This window comes from Zonotrichia albicollis, chromosome Z (assembly GCF_047830755.1).
Source record: "Zonotrichia albicollis isolate bZonAlb1 chromosome Z, bZonAlb1.hap1, whole genome shotgun sequence".
Taxonomy (NCBI): Eukaryota; Metazoa; Chordata; class Aves; order Passeriformes; family Passerellidae; genus Zonotrichia; species Zonotrichia albicollis.
Window position 1 is genome coordinate 82,527,109 of NC_133860.1, and position 20,334 is coordinate 82,547,442.

A 20,334-nucleotide genomic window follows, 5' to 3' on the forward strand; every position below is an offset into this window, starting at 1 on the left:
TTTTTTTTTTGCCTCAATAAGACACGCGGCCCCCATGGCCCGGTGCAGGGTCAATGAAGGGGTGATCCCGGTTGTCCCGATTGTCCTCAAACTGGGCCAGGAACGAGTCCCCCAGGTCCCCTCACTGCTAGTGCGGGGCCAGCCAAGGATTGATCCCGGTGATCCCGGCTATCCCGGTCATGCCGGCTGTCCTCACACCAGGACATGGTCGGGGCTCCCCTCAGTCCCAGTGGGGGTCACTGAAGGGCTGATCCCGGTTATCCCGGTTATCCTAGTTATCCCCACACTGGGACACGGTCGGGACTTCCCTCGTTCCCCTCAGTCCCACTGAGGCGTCACTGAAGGGGTGAACCCCGGTTATCCCGGCTGCCCTCACACCGCGACACGAGCCCCCCGCCGCTCCCCTCAGTGCCGGTGCGGGGTCAGAGCAGGGCTGATCCCGGTGAGCCCGGCTATCCCCACAGCGGGACACGAGCCCCCCGCCGCTCCCCTTAGTGCCGGTGCGGGGTCAGGCCAGGGCTCATCCCGGTGATCCCGTTATCCCCACACCGGGACACGGCCCCTCCCCCCCGCGCTCCCCTCAGTCCCGCCCGTGCCGGCGCGCGCGGGGCGGGCCGCCCGACCTACCTCCCGCGCCGCCACTTCCGCCTGCGCCGCGCCGGCCAATCCGCGCCGCGTCCGCCCCTCCGTCCCGCCCCGCGCCGGCAGCGTCGTCCAATCGCGACGCGCTGTGGCGCCGCCAGCCAATGGCGGCCGTGCCCGCGCCCCCGCGCTCTGAGGGCGCGCGGTGCGCGCTTCCGCCCGTGGCGGCGGCCGGAAGGTGATGTGGCGGAGCGCGGCGCGATGGTAAGCGCGGGGCCCACACGGCCCTGCCGCGCCGGGGCCGGGCCCTCCCCTCTCCCCTGCCCCTCCACCACCCGGCACGGTCCCCAGCGACGCATCTCGGCCCGGGCGGTGCCCACAGAGGTCGCTCACGCCATAAGCCGCGGGCCGCGGGCGCGGAGCCCCCTCAGGGCTTTGGTGGGAGTAGTGCGGGGCGCGTTTGCATCAGGGGTTTGGTGGCAGGAGAAAAACCTCGCTTTGTGGCTGTGCGGGGCATCAGCACCTGGTGCGAGGTCGGTCAGCTGCTGTGCGGTTCTCTCACGGCTTCCCGACGTCATTTCTGTGCTGCGTGACGTCACGGTGGTGTTAGGGGACGTCATGCTCAGAGCAGTGCGCTGAGCCGCGTCATTGGCTGCTTTTCAGGGGTGTCGTCAGAGGCCCAGGTCCATTTACTCGTGAAAACTGGATTATATCACAAACTACATATTATACAGATGCATATATATGTGTGTGCATATAAATAAATTATATATATGCATGTGTATATATAAATTATAGATACGTATGTGTATAGAAAACTTGTTATGTATGTCTACATATATATTACCTTTTTCCTGTCTTTTTAGAAGTTCATACATTCACAACGTGTTCTAATTTTTAAGAATATAGAAGTATATAAAATATAACTTACCATATAAATACGTATTTTAAAATTTATTTGTAGTTTTGTAAATGCGTAAAAGGCAGGTAAGTGCATCTGGAACAGAATATCTGTGCCTATATGTGAATATATTATGTGTATTACCAATATCTGTGGATATAAAGATACTTATTTTTTATGGGTGTATGTAAATATTTAATTGGATATTTTAATAATTATCTTTTCATATACCACACATATCAGATATACATACCTTTTCTATATACCATGCACATAAAGACTGTGCTTAGATACATATATATGTATATATATATATATATTACATGTGCATGAATATATACATTCTTTATCAAGAGGCAAATTGGGGGTTTCATTTTTTTTTTCTTTTTTTGTTTTCTTCCCATTTTTCCAGTCTGTGCAGGTAACACAAAATAAGGTTTTGCATTTCTGTCACAGTTAAAGCTGAGCAGTGAAATGCTTTTTCTTAGTCAAGGTTTGTACATTAAATATTTATATATCAATGGCATTTATATGAGCCGGGCAGATACATGAACTTAAAATTAAAAGAAAAACCAAAAGAATTACTGAGAAAAGAAAACATAAATTTTTCCTGTACAAAGTACATGTTTGTCCATAAGTTCAGCACAGAGCTTGTTTTAGGATGGGAATTTTTGGCATTTTTCTAATAATCAGAATGTGGTTTAGGTTGAAAGGACCTTTGAGGATCACCTGGTTCCCCCTTTCCCATGAGCATGGAGAGATCATCCATCACAGCAGGGTTGCTGTGCAGTTTAATGGAATATTGCTGTATTTCCTGTGCATTTACAGAAAAGATCAATATCACTTGAAGTTCCTAATGGCTCAGTTCAAAAAAGGGTTCCCAGGCTCCAGATCTTGTCACCAGCAGGAAATTGCTGGGAATTGCTCACCTGAGCATTCCTTGGCAGATCTTTCAGAGGAACCTGCTTCAGTCTGGGGCTCCAAGCACAAAACAAAGGAGGTTTTTTCATTATGAGAGGCATAAATTATCTCAGGAGATCTAAAACACATGTGCAGAAAGCAAGATTTCTCTAATCAGTGCCATGGAAAGGCGAATATAGAGAATCACAGCAGCACCTAACTTTTTTATTGTACTTAAAAGGGTTTGAGGTGATAGAAAAAGGCAAGAGAACTTGGTGGGACATTGGAGTTGCTCAGTGTAATGATTGAATAAAACTAATTATTTAATATTATATCACTATGTCATTTATATTTTATATATTTTCTTACAGATATGTAAGAAACACATTAACTTAAAAACAAAGCTAACGTTTAAATTTAAGAGGATTGCGGCAAGTGTATGAGGTTCTTTAGTATTATCTTCTCCACTTGTCCCTGTTCCTTACTTTGTGTGAAGCAAGAAATTCTTGTAAGGATGGTTTGCTTATGATTTCATGTTGAAATTAAGTTTCTTTCAGCCTTACTGTGATGTTTGAATTTCTTCAAGAGAGCAGCAGCCCTCCAGGGTTTGGGTCCTCCATGATGCCACCTCTGGTGTCAAGGCATTTTAGGGCAAAAAAGGATAGTTTTTGAGCTCACATTTGTGTGTGAGAGAGGCAACAACTGCTGTCTGTGTGTCATGAAATGGAAAGATTAGAGCTACGTCTCCAATTTATTCTCCTTGTCCAAAGAGTAAGAGCTGCAGTTCTGGAAAGTTAGCAGCACTCTGAATATTCTGTATTCTATAATATTCTGAATGTGATTTCCAGAGGACTTTATCCCTTGGAAACTTTTCATCCTATTGTTTTCCAGGATCCCTTGTCATGTCCTTCCTGGCTAAGCAGATGAGAACTTGAGCTGGGTGAATGGCCAGCTGCTGCCAAGCAGAAAAAAAAAATTACATATATATATTTCTTTTTATATATTTATATATTTTATACATTTATGTATTTATATATATGTAAGCTGACTTTTACCTGTGGTTTTTTGTGTGAAAGCAGAAATTGTGAGATTTTTTTTTTTCCTCTTTACTGCCAGTGGATAGGGAAAAACTCACCATTTTGACTTAGAGCAAAACCTTCACTATTTTAACTTTAATCATCTATGGAATCCAGCAGAAGCTTCTAAGTGGATTCCAAACTTGCTGGGACTGGAAGGGATGCACAGCTCCCTCATTTATTTTGGAGGAGAAGGTGTATTGTTTGCTGGCTTCCACAAGTCATTTTGTCCTGACAGCTTTTGGGATTTTGCATCTGAAAGCTCGACAGAAGTTTTCCTGGTGGGCTTGAAAAGTTTGCCACGTGCATGGTAGGAAGGAGGGAAGAAGCCAAAGGTAATATTAAAATGAGTGAAGAGGTTCTCCCCTCCTGAAGGGTGGTCTTCACTTTCCTTCATGGCAGAAATGTGAAGTTACACTCAGAGTTTGGTGATGGAAATTATTTTTAAAAAGTGCAGGAAACTTGACAAAAACGGCTTCTTCACTGTCACCCTCTGGTTGGGGCTGATCCTGGCCCCACATTACTGCACAAAAATTGGTTTGGGAACTTTCCACGAGGACAAACATTTCTGTCATAATCTTTGTTGCTCTCTTAGTGTGGTGTTTATAGAAGGAAGGGGAGTTGCTCATAGAGCCAATTGTAAAAACATTCATTAGTAAATATTATTTCAGCCAAGCTGTCGGATATAAACACACCAGAACCCAAGACACTGCTCTGAAAAAGGAGCTTTCAGGAGTCTTCAAGTACAAATTTTTATGTTTGTCTTATTCAAAATTATAAGAATGAATCCATCCTCATACATAGATTTGCTAGCAGCTTTGTATTTATCATGACCTAAAGTACATAGATTTAAAAACATCTTCTAGGTTGTATTACAGTCTTAAAGTATCTTTGTATTGTGAATTTATTTCACCTGAAGTGTTTAGTATTGATACTTCTGTCATCTTAGAGGATTAAGTGAAAATACATAGTAAGTGTTTTATTAATGTGATTATTGAACAGAGGAAATTTTTCTGACAAGGTAAGATGGTCTCTTTTTGGAAGAGCAGGATGCAGTGAGTGTGCTTTAAGAGATTTACCCAGAATGACTCTGGTTATGAGAAACCATTTCTTAGCTGAGTGCCATAAGAAAGTGAATGCCACAATTTAATTTTTTTGTTAGACACCACACATTCACTGTAACAGCTGCAGCTCTGAATATGTTTTTCTGCTAATGCACAGAGCCAGGCGTTCAAACTCAACAAAAGTTTTTGATTTTCAACCTGGTGACTGTGGAAACAAGGTGGGAACAGCTGTGAAAAATATTACCTGTCTTCCAGATGCTAAATACTCAAACCATGCACCTGAACCTCTGCCAAACAAGAGACTTGCAGAGATGCTGTGGTCCTGCCCAGGGCCAAGGGACGTGACAGACTTAGCAGAACTTGTCATTGTTTTTTAACTAAGTATATTTTTTCCTGGTATTTGTTCTTCATGTTTGAAAGAGATGGTTTGACCATGAATGAAAAAAAAAAAATTGGTAAATAGTATGCATAAAATATTTACAGATCTGTTTTGTAGTTTTTAGGTAAATTAGAGCATATCTTCCTTTTTGAAAAGTTAGACTTCTTCCTATGGCCATGTTCACATTCCTGTAGCACTTCTGTTGCAAACTCATGATTTTTGCATGCTGCTTTTATTATAGTAAGGATGTCACCTGATTCAAAGCGTGCTTTAGTATGACTCTTACCTCTTCCATTCACACACAGAGGTTTTACTGTTTTTTACAGTTTCAGTACTACATTTATGGTGAACTAAACAGTGTGATGTGCAACTTCAGACGGCAGAGTTACTTTAAAAAAAAGGGGCTATTTAAAATACTGCTTTTATCTAATGGGGAAAGACAGAAGAGGAAAAATATCTCTGTAAAATTTAAAACTGTGTAATGTACAGAGAAGGCCTGGGGGTAAAGGTATTTTAAGATTTTACTGACATACCCACCATTATTCTTTGATTGTTTAGTAAATATGTGGACATGCCCACCTTTGTGCTACAGTGACCTCAGTAAAAGACTTCAGTAGTCACTTTGTTTTTTAGAGTAAGATGTTTCGGTGAAATGCTGCATGAGCTAGCTGCTTGCAGCAAAAGTTCAGTTTTCAAACTAGATACTGGGGCAAAGAGGGAGGAATTCAAGCAAGTGTGAAATTTCAGCATCATTGCCTGGAGGTGTCTTCTCACACTGCTGGTCTGTGGATTTGAATTACAGTAAAAATCCTAAATGTGCTAAAGTCAAATGAGCTTTTTATAGGGGAGGGCAGCTGTGTCCGTATGTTTAATTAAGTGTTTAATTGTTCAAGGAGATTGGTTTAAATAGATGTATTATTAGCCTTCAGTTGACTGGAAAGCATACATGTTAGTTGTACTTGCCATTTAAACTTGACAATGTGCTTCTCCCGAAAATGACTGGGAAAAAAATTCCCTATATCTCTAATCAAGCCTTAGCTTACATTCCATGAGTGCAAAAATACACCAGACAGAAATCTGAATGAATATTAAATAGAGTATTTAAATTCTTTGGAAACGAAACACTGAGGAGAACATGCTGTAAATCCAAAGTAAAAAGCCATATTTATGCTGGAACAACTGCATCTGGCTGGTATTGGGATACTTACTAACAGCCCTTGCTTAATTTTGTTGTGTACTTTTGGCAATAATTGCTTCAAACTTCACTAATTTGCACTTTTTGTAATTTTTCTATGATGCTAATTAGCATGCCTCTTTTACAAATGCTTGTTTTCCATTTGTTTGGATCAGATTGCATTTGGCAGCAGTGGGAAAAGTAATTATTTTTTTAATATATTGGAAAATAATACAGTTTGATGCATGTTTTAATTACTTTTTAGCAGTTGCTTTGGTTTTCAGGTTGGGAGTAGTACTAGGTGATTTATATCCTATTATTTTTCTCAATATTATATTCTGAAAAATTTGATTTCACTGACGAAATAAGAATTGCGGGGTCTGTTGGAAACCATAGATAATAAGCATTTTCTCTTTCAGCTTTGTAAGGACCTCTTTGTTAAAATTTCACAGCTTGATTTAACTTTTCTGTGATTAAATTTTTATCACCTCTTGCTTAACTAAAGTTTAACTTCAGGATGTATGCTCTTGCTCATATTCCAGTATGAGGAAGGCAGCTGAATGATTGGGTATCCATATTTGATTACAGAAAACATCATTATTCATCAATTTCATTATATTGGGGAGAAAAAAAAATAAAACATTCCAGAAAGACTGAATATTCTGAAGCATATTACGCAGAGATGATACTTTCTTTAAAATATTCCAGTTATTTATCTGTGTTTGCCTACATAAATTGGTTGTTATAATAGTAACCACAGGGCAAAGTTTTGCAGCTTGCTGGCACTACAATGGCCTCTGCTTTTATAGCACAGATGGATGAAATCATCATGGTCACACTGCAATCAGAGATAAAATAATCATTTTGTAAATACTTTTTAAGTCTAGGGAAGGTTAAGCTTTGGTTTCAGTGCTAAGTCTGTGGAGATAAACTCAGAGAGCTTTTGTGTTAGGCTTTCTACCAACCTGAAAGGATAGCAGCATAGGGTTTGTGTTCTCCTCCTGCACGTTTCATTTTCCCTGGAACCATGATACTGGGTGGTTTATTTTGAACAAAAGTCTGTTAGATAAGGGGAAAAATCAGCAGGTCCTTCATGACACTGACAGTTTCATCAAACCTAGGGTGTGATTTATTGCTGTGCTACCCAGGGCTTGCATCTGTAACCAAGGTGGTTTGTGCGTGTGGTGCTGCCTGCAAGGACAGGGAGCAACAGCGTGTCTGAAGCAGAGGATATTGGGGTGAGGGAGTGAGTGAGAACTGCAGAAATGGATAAATTACAGTATCTTGTCTATGGGTGCTGTCAGTGCAGCAAAGTGCTTGGAATTAGTGCATTTCTTATGGTTATTTCTGCATATTGAGTAAAATGCTCCTGTGAAGTGCAAGAACTGTTGGTAACCACAACTCCGAGCTGCTGCTTTTATTCCTCTTCTTCTGCCCAAGTGTAGTAAATTTAATGCTGGGGGACAGCATTGTCTATGATGAGGTTTGCAGGAGCTGTGCAGTTGTTGTCATGATTCCCTGTCACAGCCACACAGGTAACTTTTAACTTCCAATCAACACTTATTAAAGTACATTAAACTTCAGTTTATACTCAGATGAGAGTACATTCAGACAACTCTAGCTGTACCACTGGGTTTCCAACTACTGTATATTCCTATGAGTATTTATTTTAGTACAAGCCACTGCTGTTAATCCCAACACAATAAAAATTTCAGGAGTACTAATTCTTTATGGTTTATTATATGGAGTTTTTACTGAGATATGTTATGATCAGGAAATAATGTTGAGGCTTTTTTTTAAAGGCCTGGTTTTGGAAAGGATTTAAAACAGCCTTTGGGCATGTAGCTCTCAAAGCTGAAGTCCATAGTGTTAAATTTCCAAAGACATTGGTAAAAACTTGGTTTTTTCAAGTTCAGGTGAATACAATACCTCATTGGTGCTGCAGGTGATGTGGTGATGCTCCACACAGGAGGGGACCCTGGGGGAATGAGACAGAATGGAGCAACTGAGGTGTTCCCACTGTGTCAGAAATGCAGATGTAGAAAATTTCAGCATGTGGAATTAAAGCTTGCACTGTCCAAAACCAGAATAAAATGCCAGTGCTGGTTCTTTTGGCATTGCAGCATAGTTAGTTGTCTTGAAGTTAGTTGTCATTTCCCCCTCATGGGACACAGCCTAAGAGACAGCACCAGTTTCTCCATGTGCTGAGATCTCTTTGCAGTAGGAGTGAGGCTCACAGGATCTAGGCCAGTCAACACAAGTCAAAAATTGGAATTAATACATTTTCATCAGAGCAACCCAGTCTAAACAAATGAACAGCATTGCATCTACATTGTCCAAGTAGCTTGCTATGTGAATGCAGTTTTTTAAAAGGATTCGGACCAATGTATAATTCTTGAAGCAGCTTTTAATTACATTGGTTGGAGCAGCCAGATGTAGGTTGCTGCTCTCTGTGAATTCAGCTGGGCCATGAGAATTACTTCAGATGTGGAGAGCAAAACTGTCTAATTCAGGGATAAATTCTCATTTCCAAAAATTGTAGGCAAATTTTGGAACGCTCACATCTGCCCTTTGAAAGCGGCTGTGCAGATAAACGTGTCATTCAGAGCGCGTTTCCGTGGAAGGGCAGATGCAATTACAGCCACAAATATCCGGGGAAACACGTGAAGACCCCAACAAAGAACAATTATATACAATTATGTACTGCCCCAGTTGGCTGGCTGATAGCACATTTCATGAGTATACGTTTACAGCCCCTGCTCTGGAGGAAGCAAGTGTGCCCTTGTGCCATTTTTTAGTGCCGGAGCGCGCGGTGCCGCCTCGGGAAGCAGCTGCAGGAATCCATGGGAACGCGGGGCTGTGAGCTGTCAGAGCAGCTGTCCGTCTGTCCCGCAGGACTGATGGAGTTAATCAGTTGATAGGCAGTATCTGGCTGTGCTGAGAGCAGCCGCTCCTGGATCCGGCCCTGCCGCGTTCCTAGACCCGCAGGAGCCGGGGGGAATTGAGACTTGCCTGGTTGCTGGAGCTGGCAGAAACTTCTGCTGAGCACAAAGGCTCCAGAGGCTGGGCATGGCAGCGTGCTGTCCTTGGTGAAGAGTCTGTCCATTATTTGTGACATGATGGGGCACAAGAAGGGGTGGCTGGTTGGGCTGAAATGCTGAATTAGATCTGATTTAGGAAAGGCTGTGGTGCGAGAGGAAACCAAGCACAGCCTCGTGGTTGGGACAGGGAGGCTGGCTTTGGATGTGGGATCACTGTTCCCTCATCACAGAAAGAGTGGGTTTCAGGGATGCTGAAATCCCTCCTATACAGGGTACAGAGTAAGAGCACCTCTAATGATTCTTCTTAACAGAATGGCCTGTTGGACCCCATTAAGTTAAACTACTTTAGGTAGCTAACCCTACCTAAAGCATGTGTTCAGACTGGCAGCTCTGTCCATGTTCTGGAGTCCATATGATCCACGGAGACTTCTAAATAAGATAAAGTATTTTATTCTGTTTTGCTGTTGATTTTGGTGGGTTTTGGTCACCAGGTTTTTGATCTCAGTATTGGAGCACTTGGTGTGTGTTCTAGTGGCTTTCCTTCTACTAGAGCTTGTCATTTTTCTCTCCTAATTTCCTGTTAGTGCCATGGTGAGCTAGAATAGTGTGGTTTTCTTTTATAGTTCTCATTAGCTAGATAGATTTGACCATCATAGATTCAAAACATTCTAATTTTGTGACATAGGAAGAAAGCACGTGCACACCAACAGAGATGTGCCTCAGGCTGCATAGAAATGAAGGCTCTGATGTGCCCTAAAATATGCTTGGAGAAGGAAATGCCAATGTATTATCCATTCCTAAGTGCTAAATATTTACCTTTAATTAAATACCACTGCTCGGCCAGCTGGGTTGAGCAGCGCGAACACAGGACACAGAAGTTCATCAGAATTCCAGAACAACAAAGAGTGAATTTCTTGCATTTGTCTTGACATTGTTTTGGTTGTTTTTTTTTTTTTTGAGCTCACACTAAATCAGATTTGCAAATGAGTGTAGCAGAGTGAAGGTAAAATAAAGCTTTTTGAAATAAGCAGTTGCCTCTTACACCACCTGGTGCTGTTACACTGACCAGAATGTCAGTTGAGACACTTAAGAGAAACCCAAAAACCATAAAAAAAAAAAGAATAAAAGGTTAAAAAAAAGGTTTATGGGTTGCAGTTTCTGCTTATTAGTGTTATTTCACGCTTCAGTAAATTGCCAGATATTGCAGCAGTTTCTCCAGAATTGTCTCTTGTCACTGCCACTAAGCTGATCAGTGTTTGCTGTCAACAACAGAACTTTCTTAAGGCAATTTCATACATTTCTTCAGAATTTACCAAAGAACTAGCAGTTCTGAAAGTGTATTTACAGTAAAGATGTTTTCAATTTACAATCAGAACAGTGTTTGAAAATAAAACTAATCAGTTATCATAGTTCAGGTGGGCTTAACTTTCTACAAATCTGTTGAATTTGGCCTGTAGCTTTTAAAAAGTGGTGTATTAACAAACCTACTGCACATTTTGTGTTATTTTTTGTCTTGGCTACTACTGGTTTCTTTGCCACTAAGTCCTCACCTCTATTTTCACTACCACCACCCTATTCCATTGATGGAAAGGTTTTCTGGCTTGTTGTAGGTTTCATTTTTGGTGTTGTGTGAGGGGTCACCTGTTTTTTCCAGAACTTCCACTTCAAGAGGAGTTCTGCACTGCAGAGATGTAATTGTTTTTTTTTCCCCCGATTCTCTTCCACAGTCTGCCATCTTCAACTTCCAGAGTCTGCTGACTGTGATCCTGCTGCTCATATGTACCTGTGCCTACATCAGATCCTTGGCTCCCAGCTTACTGGACAAAAATAAATCCGGGTATGTGGCCTGATCATTTCTAACATCCACAAGCTGTGTGCGTTCAGTTTTCAGCATCTCCTGATGAGGTCTGTGATAATGCAGATCCTGCTTTGAAAATTTTCTCTGTTTAGAGATAAAAATCTTAATTTTGTACCTCACAACAGAGTGCAATAAGGTATTGGCAAGCACTTAGTTGAAATTGTATTGAAAAAATTTATTGGCTTGCGAACCTTGCTAATACTGTGTTATTAATCTTCTAGATTTGTAGCTCTGTTGTTAGATGCTTATTGGAGATATAGAAATGAGAGACAGAAATAAAACATTCTCGTACATGTGGCTATTGTTGCAATGATTTATTTTTGATTCCTAGGGTGCATAAGGAGCCAGCAGAAACTGGCTTTTTGCTTGTTTTCAAGATAGGTGTTTTGCAGATAGAAGTTTGAAACACAGCTTTAGCAATAATCTGTAACTAAGAGAAAACTAAAAATACTTTTTAAAATAAGCAACGCAGTCCTCTTGTGTGGTCTGTTCAAATCGTGGTTTTGTATTCTCTAAGGTGAGGGAATGTCTAGAAGAGTTTTTGAAAACTTCTACAAACCTAACTTTTTGGTTTTTAGTCATGTGGATGCTAGCTGTGATCAGCAGAACTGTGATTTAAGTGTGGTGGGTTTTGAGTAACCATTGGGCACTTGTGACACAGAATGTCTGGGGCTGTCCCCAGAACTTCAGTAATGCCGTCACCTCAGGTTAGTGCAAAGAAGATGATATTTGTAGAAGCAGGAGGTAATTCTAGGTGGAAAAACAGACAGGCTTTTGGATAATGAGTGTTTGACTTCTCCACTTTTGCCATTAGGTCATTTCCTGTTAAATAAAAATGTTCTTCTTCCCTCAGTGTCTTCCATCACTTTGGCATTTAAATTCAGAAGTGTCCAGTTTTAAATAGTGTTGTGACCAAGAACACCAAACACCTGAGTGTTTGTTTTCTGAAAACCTTCGTTGTAATTAGCCTCCGGGGTTGCTGTTTTATTCATGTTTTTTTAATTTTAGCAGTGTAAGGTACCCAAATTACACTAGCTTTTTTTTTTCTTAATTTGGAGTACTAACATGAAAACACTTGTGTCCTTTTATATGAGGCCACAAAATTGTCACTGACATGAGAGGTTTCTTTGGATGGAAGTAAAGATGAAAGAAAGGATGACTTCATGAAGGACAGGGAGTGGGGGGACCAGGGGAGTTTGGGTGTCTGCTGGTGGAAGATAACACAATAGTCAATGAGGTATACACAGTAAGAAGTAAGAATGTTTATTTTACTGATTAAAATTTTAGTGCTGTTCTTGGCAAGGAGTGTTTCCTTTAATCTAGAGCTACTCTGTTTATTCTTGAGGCAAATCTGTCTGGAGTACAATAGAACTCTCTTCATAAAATGTTTCCCAGGGGTGCTGACACTGTGGAGGAGTTGGGCGTTTGATGTGTAGGTTTGTATTTATGTAGATGTAGGACATGCCATTTTGTTATATATATATATATATATATATATATATATATATATATATATTTTTTTTTTTTTTTTTTTTTTTTTTTTTTTTTTTTTTTTTTGTAGACTACTTTGTACTGAAGAGTAAAACCTTGGCCTGGAAGCAGTGAAAGTTGTTTCCTGTATGGTAGATGTTTACATGGAGCTCATATGGTGCTAAACCCCTTTCCCTCTCTTCTGATGTACTCCATGCTCCAGTGGAAATGTCTGGACATGTGGGATAAAACAAATTCTAGTGATGTTTCATTTTGCCACAGAGATGCTGTTACCTCACCATTCCTGCTCCAAATAAAAGACATAAAAAAGTAGCAATAAAATACCAAAGTGACAGAGAGGAGGAAGGTTGATAGTTATTCACTGTATTTCTGAGTGAATGGTAACTTTGCTGGGGATTTAGATCTGTTAATAATAAGTGAAGAAACATATTTCTGTTGTTTGAGAGATGCTGTTGCACAGTGATGTCACCCATCCTCATAACCCTGTATTTCCTCCCCCTCATTTCTGCCAAAGTGTGTCTTTTCCTACCAAGCCAAACAGAACCTTAATCCTTCATTTTCCCTGAATGTTTCCATGTGCTTAGTCCTGAGCAACAGTGTTAAAGGCTGGGAAAGCAAGTGGAGATTTACTGTTTCATGCTGACTAGAGGAGAATGTGCGCCACAATGTAATTCTCTCCTCCCTGCTAACCAGCAGGATGTGTTAGCTCATGTGCAGCGGAGATCCCCTTTGATTTTCCATCAGCATTGCACTGGGGATGTCTCACACTCCGTCCTGCAGTGGCACTGGGCTTCTCCTGGTGAACACATGGCATTTTGCAGCACACACAGTCTTAGCAGTCATTGTCTAAGGCTCCACCAACTCCTCCTTTGCTTAAGAGGTTCCATTTATTTGGATTTTTTGTCCTCCAGGTAACCGCATCCACTTTTCACAACGAGTGCTTTTAGCATTTAGCACTGAGAGCCAGGAATCTGCAGCAGGTCCTGCACTTTTGGGCTCTGGGTGCCAGAAAGAGCAGGGATCCCAGCCAGATCCACACCTTCACCTGCTTCCAAGCAAGGATGGAGCAGAACACAAAGGGTGCAGTTACACCAAGGAGCTGCTGCAGGAGGAATTGTTTTGGAGCAGAGTTACTCAAGGCAACATCACTTCTGTAATAAGTAGGTTTTGATTTGAAGAGGTCCTTCTTGTGGACCTGGGATGGGCACTAATGGAAAAACCAGAGGAGCAGGAAAGAGCTCTGCACAGGCTTTTCCTGCAGTGAGAGCTCCCCAGTTCTTCCAGAAGGTGCATTATCAGAAGGTCCAGAATTCAGTCTGCTTCTGCTCAGCAGCAGCTTCTGTGAACAAACAGAGGTAATGAGCTGTTCCAGTAGCACAAAAGCCTCTTTAAGATGTTCTGGTGTCATCATGGAAAGGCTGGTCAGTCCTCATAAATTGTTAATTGCAATTGTTAAGGACAGCTGGTGAAACCCATCGTCTATTTTGTACCTGGCACATCAGAAAAATTTCTGTTTTCACCAAGGGGGCTTTGTAGGGAAATGTGCAGTAGTGGCTTCAAATCCGAGAAGATGAAAAGATACCCTTGCTGAGATGGTGAGGCAAATTCAACAGACTTCTAGGCTGCCTGAAAGGGTTAATATTCTTTTTCCCATGCAAGATTCTTCAAAAGCATATGGACAGAATGTTAGTGTTTTATTTCTCTGAGCTCCTGGGGAAGCTTTTGAGAGATGGCAAAATGAGAAGCAGGGCTGTGGAAGTTTTTCTGTTGGTTTTGCAGCATGCGATCTGTAAATTGTAATTTTACAGAGAGTGAACAGTTCTGAAAACCTGAGGTGCTATCAGTGGAGCACTTAAGAATTACACATGAATGCCTTTCTACCTGCACACATCTTCAAAAAGTGCATAAATGTCTTCAGATTACTTTATTGTATGACCTCTTAGCCTGGAAAAGTGTGGTGCTCTATATGCAGGGATCATTACTTCTGCTTGTGGAGCTGCATAAAAGCAGGAAAAAATGAGCTGTGGCAGTACAGAAATATAGTCAATTCTAAATATGTATGTTTGTGTATATATTTTGCTTGAGATAAAACTAAAATCTGAAGCACAGATGGAAATGCCTGCTTTCTAAAAATGGAAATGGAATGCTGTTAGTGATGAACTGGTCAGCAAGGGGTACATAAGTCAAAAAGCATTTTACTTTACCTTGGTCACTTGCTGCCACCCTTGGTCTTCACCTGCCCAGCCCTGAATCTTTGTCTCAGAAATAGAGGAGGCTGCTAAATGGACAGAGAGATGCTGAAGTAAAGCAAGACCATAAAAGAGCACTTAAAATGGAAGTAGAAGAGAAATAAAAGATATGTTGACTGCTCAAGCATGCAGGAGCAAGTGGCCCAAGCCTACCTGTCTGCATTTAGATGTGTTAGAAGTAAGCAACTCTCAGAGCCCAAGGCAAAGACAATCAAACCTTTGTGGGTGTGAGTTCCGAACATTATTTGTGGGGTTGTATTTACTGCCTGCTGGATGCAGCTCTCCACATGCTCCCACAGTGTTCTGTGCCATGTGTGAAGGAAACCTTCCTGCAGACAAGCTTTGAAGGGCTGAAATCCATCTGCTCACACAGGACACCTCAGTTGTCTTCCTCAAACCCTGAAGCAGTCCCTGCTCCTCTGGAGCTGTCAGTAGGAGATTATTTTAGTTACACAGAGAAATTACAGGTTTGTGACATGCCTTTGGGTTGAATTCTGCTTTTCTCCACTGCTGTTTCACTTGTGAGAGGTGAAGTCCTGGGCAAGCAGCATTGCAGAGATATGAGCAAGGCAAACTTTGGTAAAGGAATAAGAAAGAACCAGAAGAATTGGGAAGATTTTTTTCTTCACAAAACTGTCTGTCTGGGATACTGTATTGTAGATAAATATGGGGTTCTGGTGAAGTCTTTAGATCTGGAACACGGAACAAGTTAAATGGATTTTTTCATGCAAAAAGACCTCTGCTAGACTTACAACTTTGCCGCTTCTGTAATTCATACTCTGTACCCTTACGTGCAGGTATCTCGTGTTTTCTGGTGTGCAGGGGGGAACCACGTTGACAAATTACTGTCAATTCAGATTATTTTAACATAAAGAGAATCAGTTGACTTGGATGTATTAAACCAAGACCGTAATGAATTTATTTTTATCTTTACAGATTGTTGGGGATATTCTGGAAATGCGCCAGGATTGGTAATTGTTTTTTGGCTTTTTTTCCCTTCAAAATCCTTAAGATCAATCCTATTTCTACCACAATTTATTAGGATTGTGTTGCCATGTAGCAGTGAAAACCATACACATCCTTTGTCTTCAAAAATGCAAGTTTTTACCTCCATGAAATAAAGGGGCAGGATATTGCCTTCTTAGATTAGCATAATGGAAATCCTGCATCTTCTCATGTCAGTTCATATATCTAATGTTACATTTTCAAAAGTCTTTTGCACTTTTTGCCACATGAAACAATGAAGGGTGCATTTATGACATGCAAAGAAATCAATGTTTTCTTATAAACTGCAGTCTGTTTGAAATTGCAATGGACTGTTTAAAAAAACCCCAGATATTTACCTTACAGTAATAAAACAACATGGAGTTCATAATGCATTAAGGTTCTCTTTCAGCATAAATGTGGTTTTCTTCCTTTCCCTTCTTTGCTCAGCTTCTGTGCACTTTTGAATTACACAAAGCTGTTCGTGTCAAGTGACATCTGCACACAGGCTGATCAGCTCTATCTGATTCTTGACATTTTCCCATAACATTGGTTTTATATTTATTTTAATCCTTATCCTGAATTTATTTTGAGAAGGAAATTGGAATATGCAACAGAAGTTTAGTCTTAACATTAAGGTATATCCACAATTTAGGAAAAAAAAACCAAACTACTAACCCGTCATCAGTGTTCAAATTGCATTGTTAATTCAGAGCAGAAACTTTGAACTTGTAATTCTAGAGCTTCCTACTTGTCACTGAACCTAAAGAAAGCCTTTATGATTCCCTTTCTGCATTCCCAGGCAGAACATTTTACAGGATGTCAGAAAAGCATTGACACAAAAAACAGGGTTTTGCTGAAGAGTGGTTGTTAAAATGATTGCAGATATTGTCCTATTTAGATAATAGACATTGCAGAACCAATTTTAGTGCTGTAATTGAAAGATACTGGGAAGGTGGCAGCTGTCAGAAATTAATTTTGAGCTATACCAGTGAAACAAATGTAAAAAATTCAGCTGCATTAGGGTTTGTTCAAAGCCGAAGAGAGCACCTCACCTTACCTTGCCATCTTCTTTGTAGTTAAGTGCAAGGATATTTTTTTCAATTAGCTATGTTCCTTTTGCAACTTGCATCTAGAGTGGACCACTTTGACTTTCTTGTAGACTAAGAACTGGGCTTTGGAGATGATTCCTTTTATGTGTGTTAGTCACAAAGGCAAGTAGAAAGCGTAGGTTTTAAAAATGAAAATGTCTACTGGCTTCCTTTACATTTCACATCCCTGGTATGTTTAAACAACCTTTTCACATATACATAAGATCTTAATCACCGGCAAGTGGTTACATATTTACAAAGTTGTGCAAAATAATGTTTAATCCTGCCACATGGTGATTTCTCTTTTAAGAAAATTAAGAGCAGAAAAGCATAACCCATATGAAAATTGTAATACCCTGAACCGTAGGAGTTGGACTTCCTCAAAATTTATTTTAAACAGATGTGAAACTGCAGACATTAATTCGTTCAGTTATTTGAAGTTTAATTAAATATATGCCAGATCATGACAGAATCTTGTAATGTCACTGGACAGTCAATCCTGTGTATGGGAGGTGTCACTGCAAGTATTTTATTTTTCTTTTACTGTGGAAAGTTTGTTCCCTGTGTGTTTAAAGGTCCTGCTGGTAAAGGAAAAGGCTTTTTTTCATAAAAATTGCACCATGCTAGACTTGGGAGCCTTGGTGGTTTTTTCTTTAATGTTTCTCTGAAAACTGTGTCTCTGATAAGGTGGTTTGTAAAGACAAAAGACCTCACACAGCAAAGGGAAATTGAACTTTGCTTAAACCAAACAGCCCCAGCTCTGTCTTTATACTCCTGGGTGTGTAGAAACAGGGATCTTCTCACTTGAAAGACACATTTCAGTGTTAACCCTCCCTGGCAGTTCCGTAGGCTGAATTTTCCAAGCAGAATTCAGTGGAACCATGAAGAATAAAGTTTAAGTGTAAGAACATCTTGCTAATTAATGTAAAAAGTGCTCGTGTAAGTAGGTACCAGTGTGATTAACATTACTGATGTTCCCCTGGTTGTGTTACAGTTCCCCACCTGAGAAGATTTTTTTTTTTCTTGAAGAACAAGAAAAATAGACCTCTGTAAAGTTCTGTCCTGGACCAAATGGGTGGGAATAGATCTCTCATGATTGCTTTTGCCACTAGATAAAAGTATATTAATGTATATTTCCATCCACAGATAAAAGTATATTAGTGGAGTAAAATTAACTTTCTTTCACAGTTTGCCCTGGAAAACTCTGACACCAATTGAAAGAGTCAGAAAATAGAGGTGTCTGTGCAGCTTCTGTGACAATTTTTATCATGGAAATCTGTGGACCAGACCCTCTCCACATGCTAACAATGTTATGTCTTCTTAAAAAAGTAAAAAAAGGCATCTGGCTCTGTGTGGGCAGCTGTGAGCCCACAGCTCTGGCTGCTGCATGACACCCTGCACAGAAGATTCAGGCTGCAGGTGGCAGGTACCAGGACAGGCAGCACCAGCTGCACCTCAGCTGACACACAACAGCAGAACCAGCAAAAATGGGGTGTCCCAGGCAGCCTTCCACTGCCTGCCCCCTGACTTTGGCACTAGGAGGTAGCAGCAACATAAAACTGCACCTCACAAAAGGGGGGTTGTAGTGAGATGGCAGCCTTTACATAGGCCTGGCACAGAGACCCAGAATCACCCAGTGCCACCCTGCCACGGCAGGGACCCCTCCCACTGTCCCAGTGTCCAGCCCGGCCTCGGGCAGTGCCAGGGATGCAGGGGCAGCCCCAGCTGCTCTGGGCACCCTGTGCCAGGGCCTGCCCACCCTGCCAGGGAACAATTCCTCATTGCCAAGATCCCGGCCAGCCCTGCCTTCCTTCAGCCTGAGGCCATTCCCCATAGTCCTGTCACTCCCTGCCATGTTTACAAGTCCTCCCTTAAAGCAAAGAGCCCCAATTCTGTTTTTATGTATCAAAACAAGGTGTCCTGCATCCAGGTTTCCCCACTGCCCCTGCATTTCTTTGTGAATACACATCTGTACTTCTGCCTGCCTTCCTCCAGCTGGAAATGATGAATACCAGTTTGCACATGCTGTAGCAGAGTTACACTAGACTAGGAGCAGGTGTGTCTGTTTAACCTGTTTAACCACGCCTGAATTTCTGTTTGCTCTGGGTTCTCTCCCCTCCTGGCAGGTGAGAGGAAGAGCCCCTACGTGGCCGTGTGCTGTGTGGTGATGGCCTTCAGCATCCTGTTCGTGCAGTAGCAGCTGGAGAGTGTCCCCAGGTAGCCAACAGCAGATCCTGTGTCAAGAAAGGATGGGAAGCCTCAGCAAGTCTCCTCTCAGACGATGGATAACCTCTCTCCTGGTGGGCACCCCTGCAGATGGACCAGCATTAGTGATCACAACCCAGATGAGATGTGCTTGTTCAGCCAGGTCGGCACTGACACTCCTGCAGTAATTCATGGAAGGGTGTCTGGTGTGTGTCTGAGCTTCAGGGGAGCTCTTTGTGTTTGTTTCTTTTTAAACACCATGCAGTTGAAAAGGCTTGCTGTTTCTAATTCTTCAAAATTTCTTGTCCAGTAGATCTGTTGAATGAAACACTGAAATGGTAAATCAGCCACAGCAATAAGACCACCCTTTGAAGAATAAAGAGTGTTTTGACTCTAGGGGATGTTTATCAAAGTATTTTTAGTTCTTGCTGCCTAAATAATTCCTCTTGATTTGTAAGTGATGTCTCCACTCTCATCCTAAAAATATGACCTCTGACCTAAGTTACACTCAGTTATTTGTTTCTAAACTTGTAATTTCTCAAATAAACTCTTAATATTTCTGTTGTTAAGATGTGAAATAAAGGCAGGGACCATAACTGTAGTGATGTGTGATTAGCTGCTGATAAGACAGAGATGGGGATCTGAGACACCTGGATTGTTCTCTGTAAAAAAACACATGTACTCATTTTTAGAGATTTCAAAATGTTGAGAAAAGAATTGAAAACACTCTGCTGCTGCTGTTGCATGCATGGAAAGATTTCTCAGTTATCAGAATGAACAGTTAGCTGCAGATAAGGAAGTTGCATGTCATAATACAAAGGTTGAAGCAACTAAATTATGCTCACCAGTAGTAAAGATTAATTACTTTTAATGATACCTCCCATTAGCACATATTTCTTAATTTTGCACACTTTCAGTGATCTAGTGACTTCTTCAATAATTCTTGACAGGTGTGTGTTGTGTCAGACACCTGTGTGACTTCATACTGGTTCAATGTGGGAGAATTGTGTGTTTGCAGTATTTGTTGTTGTGGAAAGGCTTGTGATCAGAAGGAACAAAGCTGAAAAGTAAAACACACTTAAAGGTATGTTACCTCTTGTCATTCTTGTTTGAAAACGTTATTTTCATCAATCCAAATTATCCTGCAACTAGGCAAAAAACTTATGTTGAGTTACAGCCTTTGTGTTGTCTCACGTGTACCCGCGAATCTAAATCACCATCAGAAGTAGCCATCCAAACTTTTGTATTCTGGGCTCAGGAAAGATAGATTTCTCCGATTTGGGCCAGTAAATCCCCCTGGCAGTGCAGAGCTGTAGGACTGTAACCATGCTGTGCACAC

At 41.3% G+C, this 20,334-nt stretch overlaps 2 protein-coding genes across 4 annotated transcripts in view; one reads left to right on the top strand and one right to left on the bottom strand.

The window, feature by feature from the left end:
* Positions 1-1,185, bottom strand: part of XRCC4 (X-ray repair cross complementing 4) — a 156,437-nt gene extending 155,252 nt beyond the window's left edge. For 2 of the 3 annotated variants that reach the window (XM_074532265.1, XM_026796573.2), the window contains exon 1: positions 1,106-1,185. In XM_074532265.1, the coding sequence (XP_074388366.1) occupies positions 1,106-1,160 (55 nt within the window). In that variant the 5' untranslated portion in view covers positions 1,161-1,185. Of the gene's footprint in view, positions 1-627; positions 723-1,105 lie in introns of those variants that run through there. The other variant, XM_074532267.1, reaches the window with a different exon arrangement.
* TMEM167A (transmembrane protein 167A) lies at positions 715-19,871 on the top strand. The gene is made up of 4 exons (XM_074532271.1): positions 715-846; positions 10,845-10,954; positions 15,652-15,686; positions 18,917-19,871. Exons 1-4 carry the CDS (start codon positions 844-846, stop codon positions 18,985-18,987), a joined length of 219 nt encoding a protein of 72 aa, XP_074388372.1. The 5' UTR covers positions 715-843; the 3' UTR covers positions 18,988-19,871.
* Positions 19,872-20,334: the final 463 nt, after the last annotated feature.

What these genes read in the sequence shown, in the direction of transcription:
- TMEM167A (XM_074532271.1), top strand. An exon ending in CTGGACAAAAATAAATCCGG is followed by an intron (nt 10,955 to 15,651) that starts GTATGTGGCCTG and finishes TTATCTTTACAG; the next exon opens with ATTGTTGGGGATATTCTGGA. An exon ending in CTGGAAATGCGCCAGGATTG is followed by an intron (nt 15,687 to 18,916) that starts GTAATTGTTTTT and finishes CCCTCCTGGCAG; the next exon opens with GTGAGAGGAAGAGCCCCTAC.